Here is an 18,305-nt window from a genome sequence, read left to right as displayed (position 1 = left end):
TGTGGTGGATGAAAGTTTTTTTTTTTTTTATAATCTTAATTCAACCTTCCAAATACGTGACAGGGACATTAATTACAAATATTATGTTTCTTTTGTCATAGGTTAAAATTAAAGACCCTGAATCGTCACTGGAAACAGACGTCGTTCGCTGTCTTTCCGCCCGTGGGTCGCGATGGTCCCGGGATGCTTTTATCTCCAGTCTCTGACCGTGTCAGATGGACACGTTCCGTTTGAGATGCTCGGGAGGAACGTTTGACTCGGAGACACGCGTGGAGGCGGGGTGGGGTGCAGTGGGTGGGGGTGTCGGTCGGTGTGTTCACGCCTCTGGAGGAACTCCTTCAGCACCGCGGACAGAGACACACACACACGTGACGCGCTCCGCTCCTGCGCTTTTGTGATGCTAAACAACTACAGGTCATCAGGATTCCTCCTCCCTCAGACCTCCTGAACAACACAGCGACTCGATCTAGACATTTGAAAAGTTGTAGAGCCCCGAAACACCGAGGGACCGCCGCCCGGGCCGTTTTCTGTTAATTATTTTGTTGGGCCGCTCTTATTTATTTAATTTTTCCCCACTCATTTTAAACAGTCCTATATTGTTTTTCGTTTTAATAACTTTATCTCCTCTTAGTTTATTTTCATTTGCGTCAGAATGTTGTTAGAACATCCGGGATCAAGCTGTCAAAATGCTGGGAATTACACCAGATACAGTTCGAGTCAAGGTAAGAGAGTTATTTCTCAACATTAGTTTAACGCAGATTCCTTTGAGCTGTTATACATGGAAATCGACTAGAAAACTGACAAGCTCCCAATGAGCTTTGACATGTCATCGAAAACACAAGAGCAACAATCCGCCGGTACTTCTTTCCAAAATATAGGCTAATATTAAAGCCTGTAATATTTATCATATACGTGTCATAGGCAGCCTGTTTGTGTGGAAATTGTAAATGCATTTTATCTCTCACTCAAAGACGGATAAACGTTCTTAGGCACTACATAATAAATTAACTTTAATATTTTTACTTAATAAGTATAGCCTAATGTCACTGGGGATCCTATTTAAGACCCTGAAAGAATTTTATTCCCGACTTCTTTAAATGTCAGTATTAGTGCATTCGAAATTATACGAAAAGCTAGGCTCGTATTACACATCTAACACATTTTAACGTCTAAAGTACCGTTTGCTTCAGCTCAAGAGCCCTACACAGCTAAAGCAGTTACTGAACCTCGTGAACCCTTCTGAAGAGTGTTTGGTGGATGAAGCGTTGCTTTGAAGGTCAAGCGTTTCTGGAGTTTCTGCATTAGACACATGCATTTGCGCGTAATAGCTACTGATAGACTTGAAAAAGTCGTCTTTTTCGACAAACTAACGACTGTTCCTGCTCCGATCATTCGCCTGTAGGACGCCGAATGAATATGTAATGAGCAACATTGTTAGCGCGTGGAGCAGATGTGAAGCGCATGCTGTCACGGTTGTCATGAGAGACCCACGAATGGACCGAAGCTCAGTCCGCGAGACCAGTAGGTATCGGGTTTCCCTCAACAGGTGCAGCACCTGAACGAGAGGAGACCCGGTTTAGGGCTGTTCTGGAGAGTTAAACCTGGAGTATAATATTTATGTGTTTTCTCAACACATTCTGTCTTTGAGACGCGAAAGGCTTGGTTTTCTTTAATAACACTGTTTAACAGTTGTCGTGTTATGTTGATAATTATTTATTATTAGGGTAACAATACGTAGCCTAAGTATTAGCAGCTCTACAAATTAATTACTTGGTAACTACAAGCTGTCACTTATATACATAATCAGTAAAATTATAACTGCAAAATATAGCAACCTTTAAAAAAATATTTAAAAATAATTTATAGAGCTGTCAAAATGACATGGTCAAAAATAGTTCAGTCGTGAGATTTTGTTACATCAAAGGTGAACAGGTCAATATGACATACAAATGATAAAGCTGAAAGTAAGGGGAAACATTGCGGCACCTTTCGCCGATATGTGCTTCATAAAGTGTGGAAATCCAAGCAAATGTGGCATTGATTTTGAGTTTATCATGCGGCGGCCGCAGTGGCACTAAAGCTGATTTCCCCAGACACAGCAGATCAGTGTCAATAACATTCATCTGGAGCTTGAGCAGCTCGATCAGCATTTCACACAACTGTCCTCTCTTTCCTACAGCAAACAGTTGTCTGACCCAAATCGATGTTGAGAAATGGAATGATCTGGATTTAAAAGTTCACAGTTTCTGCGCATCTCAAAAGGACATTTTCACTTTGTAGAAGCAAAAGCATTGCGCCAAACTACAGGTTGATAAAATGTGCATTGATCAGAAACAGATTCATTTGTATTGTTTGCGTTGACACCATGTGAAACACTTTCTACAACCGGCCATGTAATAATTAATTGGTTTTGAAATGGGCATTTATTACGCCTATTTAAGCTAAGTATCTGTTTGCATCGGTGTCAAGATTTCTTGTCCATCAAAAATAAATACAACTGTCTCATTCATCTGAGAACAGAACGCAAGAAGACAAGCAGAGAAATTGTTTCATTTAAAATGACGCCAATTTCATCGTGTGTGTTTTTCGAAAATAATTCAGACGCTGGTGTTTACTCTAATTAGACTTTTTACTTTTAAGTAAACAGCTGTTTCGATGTGCAAAATGCATTTTCTCATAGCATGCATTAGAAATGTGTCAGTACGCATATTTCTATCCTTTCTTGTGTATTCGCATGTTGCTTCTTTAAGTGCAAATTTAGTGGGTGTATTTTGCCAGTATGCTTTACGCACTGCTACAGGGTGTATTTTGAATACTTCAGATCTAGATCAAGATTGGGATTTGACAGATGCGCATGTTTATGTGATGGACACACACACCTGCTTTTGGGAAACACAGTCGCCATCGTTCACAACTAATTGTTGTTAGTTGAGGGCATCATATGACACATTTATGAAAAATAGCATGAAAGTAGGATTATGTGGACTGGATATTTTGTGGACGTTTCTCACAGAAACTCTGCTGTGCTGGTTTTGTCCAGGTGATGCTCATCTATTTTATCAGTCGCCAGAGTTATGGGGCGGTGTTTCTTTTGCGCATCAAGAGCCACAAGACGCAGAAAGTCGCCGCGCGATGGATGTGTTTCTGACACGCGCGCGTCTTCTGCCAATTCTGCGCTGCATGTAATGCTTATATAGTTATATTATCGCACGCGTTTTGTCTTTCTTTATCGGAATAATGAAAATGGAGCAGAATAAGGCTCGGGATTCGCCGAAAGAGCCGTCCTCTCATCAAACAGAGATGCTGCTGGCTTTACTCACGCAGAGAGAGGAGTTACGGAAAGGTACAGCCGACATCAGAGCACAGAAGAAACTTACAGATCAATTCAGACCTAGAAAAATACGAAGCACCTCAGAGTATTAGTCCAATCTTGCGTGAGTTGCACATTTGCTGAAAGCTTGTAATTTAATATCCTTACATTTAAAAATGCACGTTAGGTGACTGTTGTTTAATGCTCTTTGTGTTTAAGTTTAATAGATGATTTGTGATTGTGGAGTAGATCTTTTCTCAGTAGAGTTCATTGCTCCTGCATGCGTAACGCTTTCCGTGCCTCTCTAATGCTCTGGATTAGGAATGATTGTGTTTCTGTGAGATTAAATCTTAAACAGCGGCTCACAACAACATATGCCTGCTTCTTTCTGTTTCCACAAATCGGCAACATTTGTAATTTTGGACTTTGACGCGCATGAACGATGTTAAGGTGCAAAATCGGGGTTTGAATTGTATCTACGTGGAAAGTCCTTGGTGTACAAATGGGCTATTTTAGAAAACGAAATAAAACGAAAACATTACAATGAGTGTTGAGAAACAATGACAATTTTCCAGAAACAGCCCGTCACTCTGAGTGAAAGCTGCAGGAGGACAGAAACTATTTCAGACGCTATGTTTGGACCAAAAATTTGAGATTTCTGCGCTTTATAGACTAATAATTAGAGCTGTAGGTTGTTTGAATAATTGATAGGCACTCGTGCACCTGTTCATGACGTGTGTGTTGATGTCAGAGAAGTAGCTTCACGCTCAAAGACACTTGATTTGCCAGATAAAACGCGCCTCGGCTTTATTTATTGAATTGTTATTGTTATTAATAAGAAAATCTCGAGCAGTGATCGTGGATCGTGGTTTAATTTAATTTTAATCAGAATTTGACCAAATATGTAAGAGTAAGGAAGATGTAATCAAAAGTGTGTTTTCTGGATATTTATTACAGTCATATGGTTACAGAGAACTGTTCAGGACACCCACTGAGCAAGCGGGTTCGCGAAATTTAGCATTTATTCATCAACATAAAAACTGCTGTTTTGAGCACAACATAGATATTCATAATAATAATAATAATAGTGTAGCTATTTATTGCTATTGTTATATTTGTTAATGTAGTTTATTTTATTTTATGTTGCTTTATGTACCTGAGTAATGGAAAGGGTGTTGTTTTTGTTCAAGTTTTTTATAAAAGCTTTTTAAACAAAGACAGACTTAAGATTTACATCATAAATACTTAAGTACACAATACTAAATGAGCACATTAAAGGTCTCAGTTTTACGTTGTTAAAGAGAATGATTGCTTTAATAAAAGCTCGTCTGTTTACCGGTGTAGTTTACTGTGACCTTGAGTTGCATTGTGATTTATCAAGAGACTGAATATTACATGCTGTAATATTGTATTTTAATAATAATAATAATAATAATAATGTAAAGATTGTTGTTGTTGTTGTTGTTGTTGTAATTATTAGGCCTATTCATATAATAATAGTAATACTACCTGATAATAATACAGCGAAGAATTCGAATTCGAAGTATTAATCATTTAATAATAATAATAATAATAATAAGTATTACGCTTAAATGATCTTTATGTCTGACATTATATAGTGTATATCTGGTACACTTTTACAGCTCTTTCAGTGAGCTTTTTTTCTTTCTTTCTTTCATGCGTAAAAACGGAAGGTGCAATCACATCTTTTTGGGGAATATTATCGCGATTAAATCATGTGCTTTAATGTTTTACTGAAAAAAGCAGACCTTTGCTCTTCATTCCTCTCATTTGGCTTATTTGTAATAAACGACTAGAGAAAAAAAGACTTGTGTTGTCATTTTCTATATATATATATCACACATCATAATCAAATCGCGAATATAAGCGACATTCTTCACTTAAAGTGAAATTACTCGGTGAGGGCATCAAATAGCCGTTATCTTTTTAAATGTTTTGTCTCTTTTTTTCAGTTATTTTTTTATTTTATTTTTTTAATTCGCAAAAAGGTTCATGATGCATTTCATTCTGACACAGTATTTGTGACCCTGGACCACAAAACCAGTCAAAAGTTTCAATTTTTCGAATTTTTCCAATCTAAAAGGTGAATAAATAAGCTTTCCATTGATGTATGGTTTGTTAGGATAGGACAATATTTGGCCGAAATTCAACTATTTGAAAATCTGGAATCTGAGGGTGCAAAAAAATCTAAATGCTGAGAAAATCACCTTTAAAGTTGTCTAATGAAGTTCTCAGCAATGCATATAACTGATCAAAAATTAAGTTTTTATTTATTCACAGTATGAAATTTACAAAATATCTTAATGGAACATAATCTTAATATCCTAATGATTTTTGGCATAAAAGAAAAATGGATATTTTTGACCCATACAATGTATTTTTGGCTATTGCTACAAATATACCCCAGCGACGGTTTTGTGGTCCAGGGTCACATTTGATATTAACCGGCTTCTTTTTATTTATTTATTTTTCTCTTTTTTCTACTTGCAGATATTCCCGTTTGCGCGGGCTGTAACCAGCACATAGTCGATCGTTTTATCCTGAAGGTTTTGGATCGACAGTGGCACAGCAAATGTCTGAAATGCAGTGACTGTCAGTCTCAGCTGGCCGACAAATGCTTCAGTCGAGGCGACAGTGTCTACTGCAAAGACGACTTCTTCAAGTCAGTGCTTCATGTTTCAGCACTTCAGCATGGTTTCATATCGTTCACCCTCACGCTTCTGGTACCATCTGACCGGTGTTTGCCCGTATTTTGCCTGCAGGAGATTCGGGACCAAGTGCTCTGCGTGTCAGCAGGGCATCCCACCGACACAGGTGGTCCGGAGGGCGCAGGACTTCGTGTATCACCTGCACTGCTTCGCCTGTATCGTATGTAAGAGGCAGCTGGCCACAGGTGACGAGTATTACCTGATGGAAGACAGTCGACTGGTGTGTAAAGCCGATTATGAGACCGCCAAACAGAGAGGTAAATGCACACGCGACATCTTTGTTTATTCAGCAGATATTTCTTTTTGTAAGAGAAAATCAGAGAAGTTAGGCTACCTCAAGCGTAGTTTTGTATGAGCAGGCACAGTTCCCTAAGTCTTAATTGTTTTGCTTCTTTCGTTCGATGACCTCACATTGATTGGCCGCTTTTAACTCTGAGCTTAATCTCGCTGGTCGTGGGCTCGTCCATAAACATTTGACCCGGCTCAGGTAATTGCGAACTCGCCAGCCTCCAAATCGATAAGTGCCAACGCCGTACAGAAGCGTTCTAGTGAGCGCTGAACACACGCACTAGAGCTGATCTATGGAGCCAGAGAGACACAATCTGCATTCAGGGCAGTTTTCAGCCAGATTCAGCGCTTTAATACTGGACAAATCGGACTGCGTAGTGATTTATTTGGAAATGGAGTCTGGAAAGGCCCTTAGTGTCATCCGTTGAGTAGCCTGGATAAACTCACGTTACACAGCTCATCACTGAATATGGTGCATTCTAAATGATCAAAACATGCGTTTCAGTTGACATCCAATAGAATAGAATAGAATGGAATAGAATAGAGTAGACATTTAAAAATAAAGGCTCCAAAAAGGGGTTTTCGAAACAGTGCCGCAGAACAAAGTTTGGTTCCCCAAAGAACCTTTAAGCTTAAAAAAAAAAAAATCTTAGGGTGAAAACATAAAGAACATTTAGTGCAAAAGAAAGATTCCATGGATGTTAAACTTTTCTTTTTTAAAGAATAGAAAATGGACATTTTTAGAATAGAATACATTAGAATTAGATTAGAATAGAATAGAATAGAATAGAATAGAATAGAATAGAATATATGATAAAATCTCGAAATAAGAATAGATTCTAATGTCTATAAGAAATAAATTCGTTTGTTAAATTAAAATATGTTTTTTATATTAGCCTACTCGTTGGGAATTCTTTAGAAACGGGGTCTGAAAGAGACCCTGAGCGTCATTCATTGAGCAGATAAACTTACATTACACTGAATAACTGCATTCTAAATGTTTAATACAGACCTTCAGTGCCTTCACCTCACCGATGCTCAGATTCAAATAGAATAGAACTTATAATGTGCAATTGTTTCTGTAAAAATAGTACAACTCGACTCGCATTCCTTTAACCTAATTTAAATAATAATATTGACAATAATAATAATAATATAGTTTTGACTGGAATCAAGTTAGATATTATTTAAAATGCGTTTACATTTGTAGCCTGATTGTAGAATAAGAAATAAATTCGTTTTATAAATCAAAATATGTTTCTTATATTACAGAGGCGGATTCGACAGCAAAACGCCCGCGCACAACAATCACCGCCAAACAGCTGGAGACGCTGAAGAACGCGTATAATAACTCACCGAAACCCGCGCGCCACGTGCGGGAGCAGCTGTCGTCGGAGACCGGCCTCGACATGCGGGTGGTGCAGGTAACAGCTACATCTACATCACACCTACAGCTCATTGTCAACACAACAAATGTGCATTACAACAGAACTACACCGCGAAAACGGCCGGTTATTTATCTCACCCTTAAAAATGCAACTTAGCCTATAGTGGCACGGGTATATTTGTACCAAAAGCCAACAATGCATTGTATGGGTAAAAATGATCAAAAATAAAGTGATTTTATGCCAAAAATCATTAGGATATTAAGTAAAGATCATGTTCGATGAAGATATTTAGTAAATTCCCTACCTATATCAAAACTTAATTTCTGATTAGTAATATGCATTGCTAAAAACTTCATTTGTAAAGGCGATTTTCCCAATATGATTTTTTTTTTTTGCACCCTCGGAATCCAGATTTACAAACCTTAAGCTACATAGCCGACTGCGACTTGGTCCTATAGCTATAATATTCATAGGATATGCAATATGTATTGTTCCATGTAATATGTTCACGCTATTATTCACTAAAGTAACATCTATTTCATACAATTCATGTATTATTTCCTATTATTTACGCTATTATTTATAGTGCCTCGTGACCTCGCGTGTAAAATGGAGCGCAATAAGTGTCACTGAATCGCACAGAAAACGTACTGATTATCAGAATATCTTAATGCGCCACATAATCACTATACGATTTTAACAGTTGTTTACTTTTTGTTTCTGATTTGGGCTCATGTTAGATAGAAATAGCTTTTTACTTTTTTACTACAACTTTTTTCAGTGATGCCTCAAAATGTTGTAAGATCAGCAATGGTGTGAAATTAATCCATGTCTCTGCGCAGGTCTGGTTTCAAAACAGAAGAGCAAAAGAGAAAAGACTGAAAAAGGATGCAGGTAGACAGAGATGGGGACAGTACTTCAGAAACATGAAGAGGTCACGTAGGAGCTCCAAATCAGATAAAGACAGCACTCAGGAGGAGGGCATGGACAGCGATGCTGAGGTCTCTTTCACGGGTATGTTTGCTCCCAAAATCCTATAGAAATATGACTAATGTGTGTATTAAAAACTTCCTCTGAACCAAGGCCGATTCATCACCCCAAAATGAGAAAACTCAAAAATCTGCCGAAGCTGGTTGCCTTCAAATCTTAAGTTGGCTCAACTTTTTTTTTTTTTACAGTGTATATACTGCATGCCAGTTTTTCCTTGAGATTTTTGGTCGAAATTCTGGCATCCATCACAAACAGCCACACTCTTCAAAATAAAGTTCGAGAAGGGGCTTTTCACAGCAGTCTCACAGAGCCATTTAGGATCCCCAAAAAATCTTTTAGTTTAACAGTTCTTAAAAGAACCTTTTTTCTTAGTGTAATGAATAATTTAAGTAATCTAAATAATCTTTTTCCACTTTCCACCAGCAACCATCGATGGCAATACATGAAAGAGTGTGGATATGTTTAACAATTGAATTTTTGTGTATTGAACAATCCACCACTCACTTTTAATTTTTTTCCTTCGACATGCTCCACATGCAGATGAGCCGCCCATGTCGGAGCTGGGTCACTCCAATGGCATTTACAGCAGTCTGAGTGAAAGCTCTCCGGCTCTGAGTCGTCAGGGTGGAGGTCATCCGCCCTTCCAGCTGGAGCATGGTGCCATCATCCCCTCACAAGACCAATTCCACGACATCCAGGCCAGCAGTCCCTACAGCCTCCCGCAGTCTCCAGGGTCACTACAGGCCCTTCCCAGACACCAGCCCCTCATCTCCAGCCTGGTCTACCCAGAGTCTGGCCTGCCCATGGTGGGTCAGAGCGGAGGCCAGAACATGACTCCGGGGGTTCGCATGATGGCTGGGGGAAATGGGCCAAGCTCTGATTTGTCTACGGGAAGCAGCGGTGGATACCCGGACTTCCCTGCGAGCCCAGCGTCCTGGTTGGATGAAGTGGATCATGCCCAATTCTGATAATTATGAAGATGCACATTTGGAAAGAGACGTAGAGCAGATCTCCACCAGTGGACAGGGATTACAAAGCGGATGAAGTTTGTATCTTCTATAAAATTGGTTAGCGATGGACCCAAGACTTTGAGCTGAAAAGTCTCGCCAAGGCTTTCAACTTCTGGTTGGTTCTACTTGGACACGACATTGAGTGGGGAGCTTTCAGCAACTATTGGAGCTCTTCACCAACTTTTACCTAGACCATGACTTTTAATTATACGACAATGCAAAGATTTTATTTTCTTCTTCAAGATGAGAATTTAAGTCAGTTACAGTAAGGCAGAAGTATGGTGCACCAAGAAAAATTAAATCATCCATCATTGCTGTTACTGATGTGTATAAATATGATATCACCAGTTTGGTCCAAGTGTCTGGTCATTGCCAAATGTCTATATACATTGTATAACATTTTATCAATGTGGAGTCTTTATTTTTATACAACCTCCTTGGACTATATGATCACAGAGACTTTGTATGTTTCACAACAGGGATAGACAAGTTGTAGTTGTTGTCTCTTTCTATTCAGTAGGAGTTCCTCTATGCATTTGTGTGTTTTCAGACGTGTCTTGTTCATTTCACTGTGTTGGAAACGTTTGGCCGAGACTCTGTGGCTCCTGTATGTGTTATGTGAAAAAAAATGTTTTATGTCTTATTTATTCTCTCTGATGATGGTTAAGTCATAAAGGTCTTTAATAAATTTGTCAGTGAAATCCTCAAGTAGCCATCGCTTCCTGGCAGAGCTCTTTAACGCTGTGGGCTTGTGTTTTTTATTTCTTCATTTACTAAAAGGATGCAAATTTCTGTGCCGTTTACAGCCTCCCCATTGTTCTGCGCTCTCTAAAGCGGAGGAGCGGCCATCTGATCCGGGAAGGTTTCTCCAGTGGCTCGTTGGCAGCGAGAGCGTTAGAACGAGCTTGGATATTTATTTCTTTTTTTTCCGAGATTAATCACATCGATCTTATATCAGGGCACAGATAATGGACCCAGATCTGGCTGAGTCGGCGAATCGCCGGTCTGGCTTGTGACCAGAGGCGTATCAAGAGTTCAACGCCTCTTTAGCAGAGAAATTCGAGGCGGACGCTACTGCAACATGTCGATTTGGAGATAAGTGTGCCATGTTTACCCGGTTGCCCCGACGGGACAGAAATATTCAATCTAGCATGTTAGGGTTTGGTTTGTTTACTATTTCACAATTTAATTCAATTACACAGATGAAATGCTGTAAGCTGCTGTTTGTATTTTATTCGACATAATGGAAATGGCGCACCCCCAAGTAACAGGTTGTTTGCTTGTTTGTTCATGAATGTATGTAGGCTATGCATGCATACTTTAAGGGTAAGTAATTAGAAAGTCCAATTCAGATATGCTTTCATATCGGAATCAGTTTTAATTTACCTGATGGGAGCTTTTCATCTCAATGGCGGTTACTCGGCTGGCGCAGTACCTCCTTGATGCTACTTGTGATTTTCTTTTCAGTTTTTACCTGAATCGTGAATTCCATTTGACTCAGTGATCTTTGCAGCTGTTAAGAGCCCTCCAAAAGTATGGAGTGAAAGAACTGGTTCAACTATTAATATAAAATAGGCTAATGATTAAACAAAATGTTAAAATAATTTTATATTTTACACCGTCGTTGTTGGAAAAAATATGCTTTTATAGGCCTGTTAACACTAACCTGAATGTTCAGCAGAATTCGGTCCGATTTTTGCATGCGATTTTTGTCTCTTTAGAGCAGTCCATAAAAACGGCAGACGGGTTGAATAAAAATGATAGTGCACTCTGTGACAGTAGGTTGCGCTAAAAGAAATGAAATACGGTAGTGGGCCCAGGGGCTTAAATTTCGTCTAACAGTAGGGGGGGGCAATATACATAAAATTTCTCAAGAGCAGTTTTTGAAGGGGACACAAATAATTCAGCTAAAACTGTACTTGTAAGGATACATAGAGGAAAGCTACTACTATTAGTGTAGCAGGGAGACCCAGGCCTTATTTTAATGACAGATGTCATTCAAACGCATTATTGTTGCGCGAAAGGAAATTAATATAGTGCGCCAGCGCGAATCTCTTCCCTCGCACGCGGATTTTCTTTGCTCTCACACAAAACGAGATGCGCGCTCTCAGAAACACGCTGATCTCGTACAAATAAAATAATCACTTCATCCGATGTTTAAGTGAATAAAATATCCAATTGACAGCCTTACTTACTGGAGTTCCACAACTATTGAGATTTATTCTCGCTCACCGCATTTGGACCCAACTTAAAACGCATTTTTGTTCCGTTTGTGTTGTTTTACACTTACACAATTATTATAAGTATAGTATAAAACATTATTTACAATACACAGCGTGTTTTTTTAAATCATATTTATGATTTAACCGACAACCCCCCCAACTATAGTAAGTTATACGGTATTTCACACAATTTTCAAAAATGTTTTTTGTATTTCCTGTAGTATTATCAAAAAATGCAAAATACAAGAATACAGATGCAAGAGTGCAGGGACCCTTAGCAAAATAATCTGTTCGTCTGCGCCGGCTCTGGGCACCTTCTGCTTCATTTTCTGTGGCAGCCAATGAAAAATGTAAATGTAGGTAAAGCATCAGTTACACATATGTTAGAGCATATTTTGTTCTTCATTGTTCCTACTAAAAAGCATGCTTCCTATATTTAGAAGTGGAAAAAAAGAAAAATAAGTAGGCCTAATCCATTTTATACTACGATTTCCAAACTTGTAAGAAGGAACTTGTTGTCGTTGTTGATTGTTTTGCAAACCTTTTTTGCCAGAATTTATTATTATTAGTAGTATTATTTTCTAATTTATCTACTCTAAAAATTTTGTTTAGTTTTCAAGTATTTAAACTGAATTTCTCCTCCAGTCTGGTCAAGGTTACAACCACCTGAATCAACTCTGTCCTAAGTTTTTCTTTTGACCATTCTGGAAACTCTCATACTTCTAAATTAAGATTGACATGGGCTTCTGTCATTTGGTTTAATTGTGATCCATGTAACTTGAGGCATGTGGGACTCAGCCCAACGAGACAATGAAATGTAAAAGCAAAGCTAATCTGAGAAGATCTGAGCTCTGGTAAGTTTACAGAGCACTTTCTACCAACAAGTATTTGTCAGTAAAACGGTTGTTCACACTGATTAAGCAGACAGACAGGAGTGAAGATTTTCTCTTTTCCTCTCACCTCAGATGCTGCAGTGACAGGTGTGCAAGCGAGACATAACAAAGCACAGATTACACATGCAGATGTTCGCTGTGTGAACCGCACTGAGAGATTACCTTCCCATACTCACATTAACTCCAGCGCTTCACACAGGTGCTTTTATGTAAAGAGGGATTATTTTCCCAGCATATAATGTGTAAAGTGAATTTCCTCTAGGTGTTTGTGTGTGTGGCCTGTTGCATCATTCACCCATTAACCATTGCACGCTTTGTGTTTTTGCTTCAGTTTTATAAGAACGTTAGCATTTAAAATAGATATTTAGAAATGTATTTCAGGTTTGTGACATAAAAACATTGCAGGAAGTCTGAAAATGTTTATTTCTGCATAGCTAAATATAATCTGCTCATGTGAGCTGATATTTTCTGTGAAATATGGAACATACAGCTCACAATTTAGCTTATAGCTTGAACAGTTACATAGATATTTACCAAGTGATATCTAATGCGTAAAAAGATATTTCCAGTTAAACCGAATCATATACAAGAAGAATAAACCAAACGTGTACCGACAGAAATACACAGTCTATTTCACTGATTACACTTTTATGCAGTGTAGCCAAATTTGATAGGTTTTAGCTGGTGACATTCTTGCAGAATAAATGTTGTTTGGTGTGTCACACACTGAAGAAGAAAGTAACCTATAAATGGTAAATATCTAAATTAATATAGAAATATAGAAATCTTTCAATAAGATTTTATTTGGGCACAATACTAAACATTTTGATGAAATTTGATTCCCATTTATTTCAACTCAAAACATGCCATGCAATAAACATACTGCATCATCTGCTAGTTTGTGATATTATTAAAGCAATTTATGCATATTCTCCTTTTGTTCATAAGCATGTTGAATTACTGCTAAATCAAGTCTAATGGTACTGTGTGTCCAAATATGACAGTATTAGTCACAGTGTTCCGGTCAGCTGAAGGGAAAGCTACTGTACATGCGTGGATCTCACAGCTTGTTTGGCATCAGATGGCCAGAGTAAATCAGTGCTGGCAGTAACACTTCCCCAGGGTCCCACACGTCACCCGCAGCATTCAGGCCTAATGGAGCAGTCCTAAAGACACAGTCAGAGCCGGCGCAGAGGGGCCCGTGTCTTCTGGGCCTCTGGGATACACTACAGCACTCAACGACTTTCATGAGTAAACAATCAATTAACTCTGCTAATGAGTAATATCCTCTGCTGCATGAGAGAGTCATGCTGGAGGAGGAGACTCGACACTGTGAAAAAAGCAACAATGAATATCTGAAACTACAGAAAACACATGATCAACAGAATTCACCCAAATGTTCTTCAAACTAGTCAAACACAGTTATCTAAAGAAAGGTTTTTAAACTGAACAATAATACAGCATGCACTGCAGCATGAATAAATGATACAGTTACTGTTATAGCATTACTGTTGTTTGCTGTTTACTGACTTTTGTTTAAGATCATGTTGTTTTGTCATTATTGTTAGTTAATTATTGTGTTTTGATGTGAAGAGCTCATCTTTTTTTGTTGTCACCGTTCCTGAGATTTGATAAGATAGCATAGTGCACTTCACATATTAAGAGTACTTCAACGGCTACCAAAATTATAGATCAATTTATGTATTAGTAATTTGTAGACATCAGTATAGTTCCCTCGATGAAGTAGTGTTACATAGTACAAAAGGTAAGAGAACATAAACCTTTGTATGCATAAATTTCCATTTTTTATGTTTTCCCAACAATTCACAACTTTTTTTAAAATGTATGCTTTAGTGAGGTTTAAAGGATTTGAGCAGATGTTCTTGTAGCGGTATCTGACAAAATATATTTCATTTAATCAAATAAATAATGTATGTCTCAAAAAATCAACACAAAAAGATATTATATGTCTGGAAAAAAATAATAATGTATAAAAGAAACTCAATCTTTCTATCAACTTCTTCTTACTTAAATTTTTACGATTAGCACATCAGGTTTTGAATTTCTTTTTGAACTGGTTGGTCATCTGTCTCATTGATTTAAGCTTATGCTCAAAAGCATTATTTGTGGATAATTTTGGCAATGTTCACTCAAAACCCAAGAAGCATAAGCTCAGATCAGTGAGGCCATGATCAATCAGTTCCAAAAAGAAACACAAAACATGTGCCAGCTGAATGAAACAAAAAGACTGAATCCAAGATTTGGTGATAATATAGCATAATGAGGGATTTCTAAGCAATTTTTAAAAGGCCAGTCATTTTTTACCAGGAACACCAAATTAAGCAAAGGATGTTCAGAACAAGGGTTAAATACTGATATTTAATATTTTAAATGTGACTTGTGCAATCATGTAAAAAAAAAAAAAAAAAAAAAAAAAAAACCTCACCACAATATTTTTGCATTGTTGTATTAAATACAAAATACAAAAATATTGTTTGGGTTCGTCCTTCAGGATTTTTCCACCTGTTCTATGGCCTAGCAGGTGAACATTGTATAAAGTATAAACAAAACTCTCATCAACAAGACACGTGACTTAAGTCATTCATTGCACAAGTACTAGTGATAGTACTACTTGTACTAGTCTGTAGTAGTGATAGCAATACTTGACTTCACAAACACTACGAAGTCAGCTGATCAAGCTCAGCGCTCAAACTCTTTACTAAGATGGATTTGTGACGTTTCTCTAATTTCACTAATGATTCTTGAGTTTCTCGCATAGTTTGTCCTGTGTGTTATTTTCAGAGACAAAATATAAGACGTTCATGAAACGAAGCATCTCTGCTCAAACATCTGAAGCATCTCCAAAAGCAGATTCAGAAAGACTGATAATCGTGCTCATTTATTTCCCAGAACCTTAGTAATCACCAGCTATCTCATTAGGCCCCTCTGAGTGCTCGGCGGTCCCCCAGGGGCCCTTTATGTCTATGAGGTGTTAACAGCTCCCCGAGGGCCGCCGTCTGCCCCGCTCAGACCCACACCGCACACAGACACAGATGGTCCCCGCAGACGCCACACTTTTCAATTACGGCGTGCTGTGAAGAGCCCATTCCTCACCACTGCCAAATCACTGCACGAGCGTGTGTGTGTGTGTGTATGTGTGAAATATCCACATTGCAGCGGCCCACACACATGCCATTAGAATATCAATCTTGAGCTGTGCATCTGTACGTGGAGGTCATTTTTTAGCACAGCACAGCTGTAGGTTTGTGCGTTTGGTGCTGATTGATTCTGCCGTTTTGATGTGATGATAAATCACGGCATGCGTTACGAGGCATCGGTCCGGTCTGTGCCGCCCACGTGTGCGTCTCGTGAGCTGGATCAGGGGTCTGAGGGCATGTGCCACGCTGACACACTTGTTAGTGCTTTATTTGAATACAGTGTTATTCTCACAGCTGGGCGTGAGGATGACGATTAATAAAACGAGTTTCATTTTTATTCCCTCTGTGATTGAACCGATGACTTATTTACTTGAAATGCTCAAAAGCAATAATGAATGTTTTGTGTTTTACAAAAAGGAGGATGTGCATTAGTGGCGTCAGTCATCAGGATGACTGTTGCTCAAAGTCATTGAAATAATGACTTGAAGTAATAAAGTCCAATTAAGTATTAAATTCCAAATCATGTTGCCTGTTGAGGAGCAGATTTTTTTACATGCTCAGACTTGATATTTTCAGCATCATCCAGAACATCCCAGCACTTACCTAACAACCACTTAGAACACCCTAGCACCGCCATATCAACCAGCCAGACAAACATAGCAACCTCCTAGTAACCAGACCCCCCACCCAAAAAAAAATAAGATGGCAGCAACCCACAACAGCCAAGCAATCATCAATCACACAGAACATCCTGGAAAAGTCATAGAACCACAAGAAACCACACTTTAGCTACACCCTAGCAACCAGCCAGAGCAGCATAATAACCACAGAATTCCAATAACCATAAAATAACCATAGAATTCACCAAGTAACCATCCAGTTAACACACTAAAACTATTCAGAACAAAGAACAGCACTGGGGGAACGTGACCTAAACCTGATGATTATGTTCAAAAGCACCTCGAGCATCAGTGGAAGAAGAACATCAGACCACCTGTACAAAGAGTCACATGATTAGAGACCCTCTTTTACTTACATTTGATTAGTCACTGAAATAGCGCACAATATCAAATATTTCTGCATTTTATATGTATTTTACTTTATATGTATTTTATTTTATATGGAAGTCGTGGCCTAATGGTTAGAGAGTTGGACTCGTAACCTAAAGGTTGCGAGTTCGAGTCTCAGGTCAGGCAAGAAATGTAGGTGGGGGGAGTGTACAGCGCTCTCTCCACCCTCAATACCAAGACTGAGGTGCCCTTGAGCAAGGCACTAACCCCCAACTGCTCCCTGGACGCTGCAGCATAAATGGCTGCACACTGCTTCAGGTGTGTGTTCACAGTGTGTGTGTGTGTGTTCACTGCTGTGTGTGTGCACTTTGGATGGGTTAATTGCAGAGCACAAATTCTGAGTATGGGTAACCATACTTGGCCACATGTCACGTCACTTTCACTTTTTTATTGTTTTTTTTTTTATTTGTCAAAATCCTAAAACTGATTCCAGGTTTGAATTAAATGTTCAGATTCTGGACTCTTGGATCTCACTGTACATGCAGTGAGGCCTTAGAATTTGACCATCATATCAATTTTTAAAGACATCACAGTTTTACTTTAACTATGTTCTCAGCCTTCATGTTGAACTGCACCAAATGTACTGTATGCTGCCCTAGAAATTTTGTCTAGTTAGGCAGCTTATTAGGTTTTGGAACAGAGCTAATGCATTCGTTTAGCTTTCATTAGAATGGTCAGACATGCTGTGTAGAGCACAAGGCTTATTCGCTGTTACACATTGTCTTAATATGCTGCACACGTGGCACATTAATCCCTGCTTGTGTTGTTTTTTGGTTGACAACAAATCAATCAGGTGGTGGGTCCTTTTCTCAGATCAGAACCGCTCTCATTGCATGAGTCTGCAGCACATCATTATCATGCTAGATGAAAGCAGCGTGGAAAAACCAGCCCACCTGCATTTACTTCTGTCATTCAGATGTTATTGTTTCATGATAACTGCTCTTCAGGGTGATCTGGAGCAGAGTCTCGGAATGCAGGAACATTTGGATAAACGCTGAAACATGAAATATCAACTGATAGCTGTTATGTTGAGCTGTTAACACCTCAATATATCTGAAAATACTTCAGTGATGCACAGTCTTTCTCTTCCTGATGACATCATCTTGCAGATTTTTGTCCAATCAGATGCTCTTTAGAATGAGAGAAAACAAAACCTGTAATAATGTAAAATAAGGAGCTAATTTTCCATGCTCTGAATACACCCCATGCAGGAACTTTTAATTGAGGCCCATTTGAAGATCTGGTGG

The 18,305-nt window shown here is 38.6% G+C and overlaps 1 protein-coding gene across 1 annotated transcript; it reads left to right on the top strand.

Annotated features, from left to right (window-relative positions):
- The first annotated feature begins 388 nt into the window (after window positions 1–388).
- LOC306869431 (LIM/homeobox protein Lhx3) lies at window positions 389–10,453 on the top strand. The gene is made up of 6 exons (XM_079416207.1): window positions 389–722; window positions 5,822–5,993; window positions 6,094–6,296; window positions 7,600–7,751; window positions 8,558–8,729; window positions 9,246–10,453. Exons 1-6 carry the CDS (start codon window positions 653–655, stop codon window positions 9,671–9,673), a joined length of 1,197 nt encoding a protein of 398 aa, XP_079272333.1. The 5' UTR covers window positions 389–652; the 3' UTR covers window positions 9,674–10,453.
- Window positions 10,454–18,305: the final 7,852 nt, after the last annotated feature.

This window comes from Barbus barbus, assembly GCF_936440315.1.
Source record: "Barbus barbus genome assembly, chromosome: 5".
NCBI classification, from domain to species: Eukaryota; Metazoa; Chordata; class Actinopteri; order Cypriniformes; family Cyprinidae; genus Barbus; species Barbus barbus.
This window is presented reverse-complemented; position numbering and strand designations above follow the sequence as displayed.

What these genes read in the sequence shown, in the direction of transcription:
- LOC306869431 (XM_079416207.1), top strand. Translation starts at nt 653, where the DNA reads ATGTTGTTAGAACATCCGGGATCAAGCTGTCAAAATGCTGGGAATTAC. An exon ending in CAGATACAGTTCGAGTCAAG is followed by an intron (nt 723 to 5,821) that starts GTAAGAGAGTTA and finishes TTCTACTTGCAG; the next exon opens with ATATTCCCGTTTGCGCGGGC. An exon ending in TGAGACCGCCAAACAGAGAG is followed by an intron (nt 6,297 to 7,599) that starts GTAAATGCACAC and finishes CTTATATTACAG; the next exon opens with AGGCGGATTCGACAGCAAAA.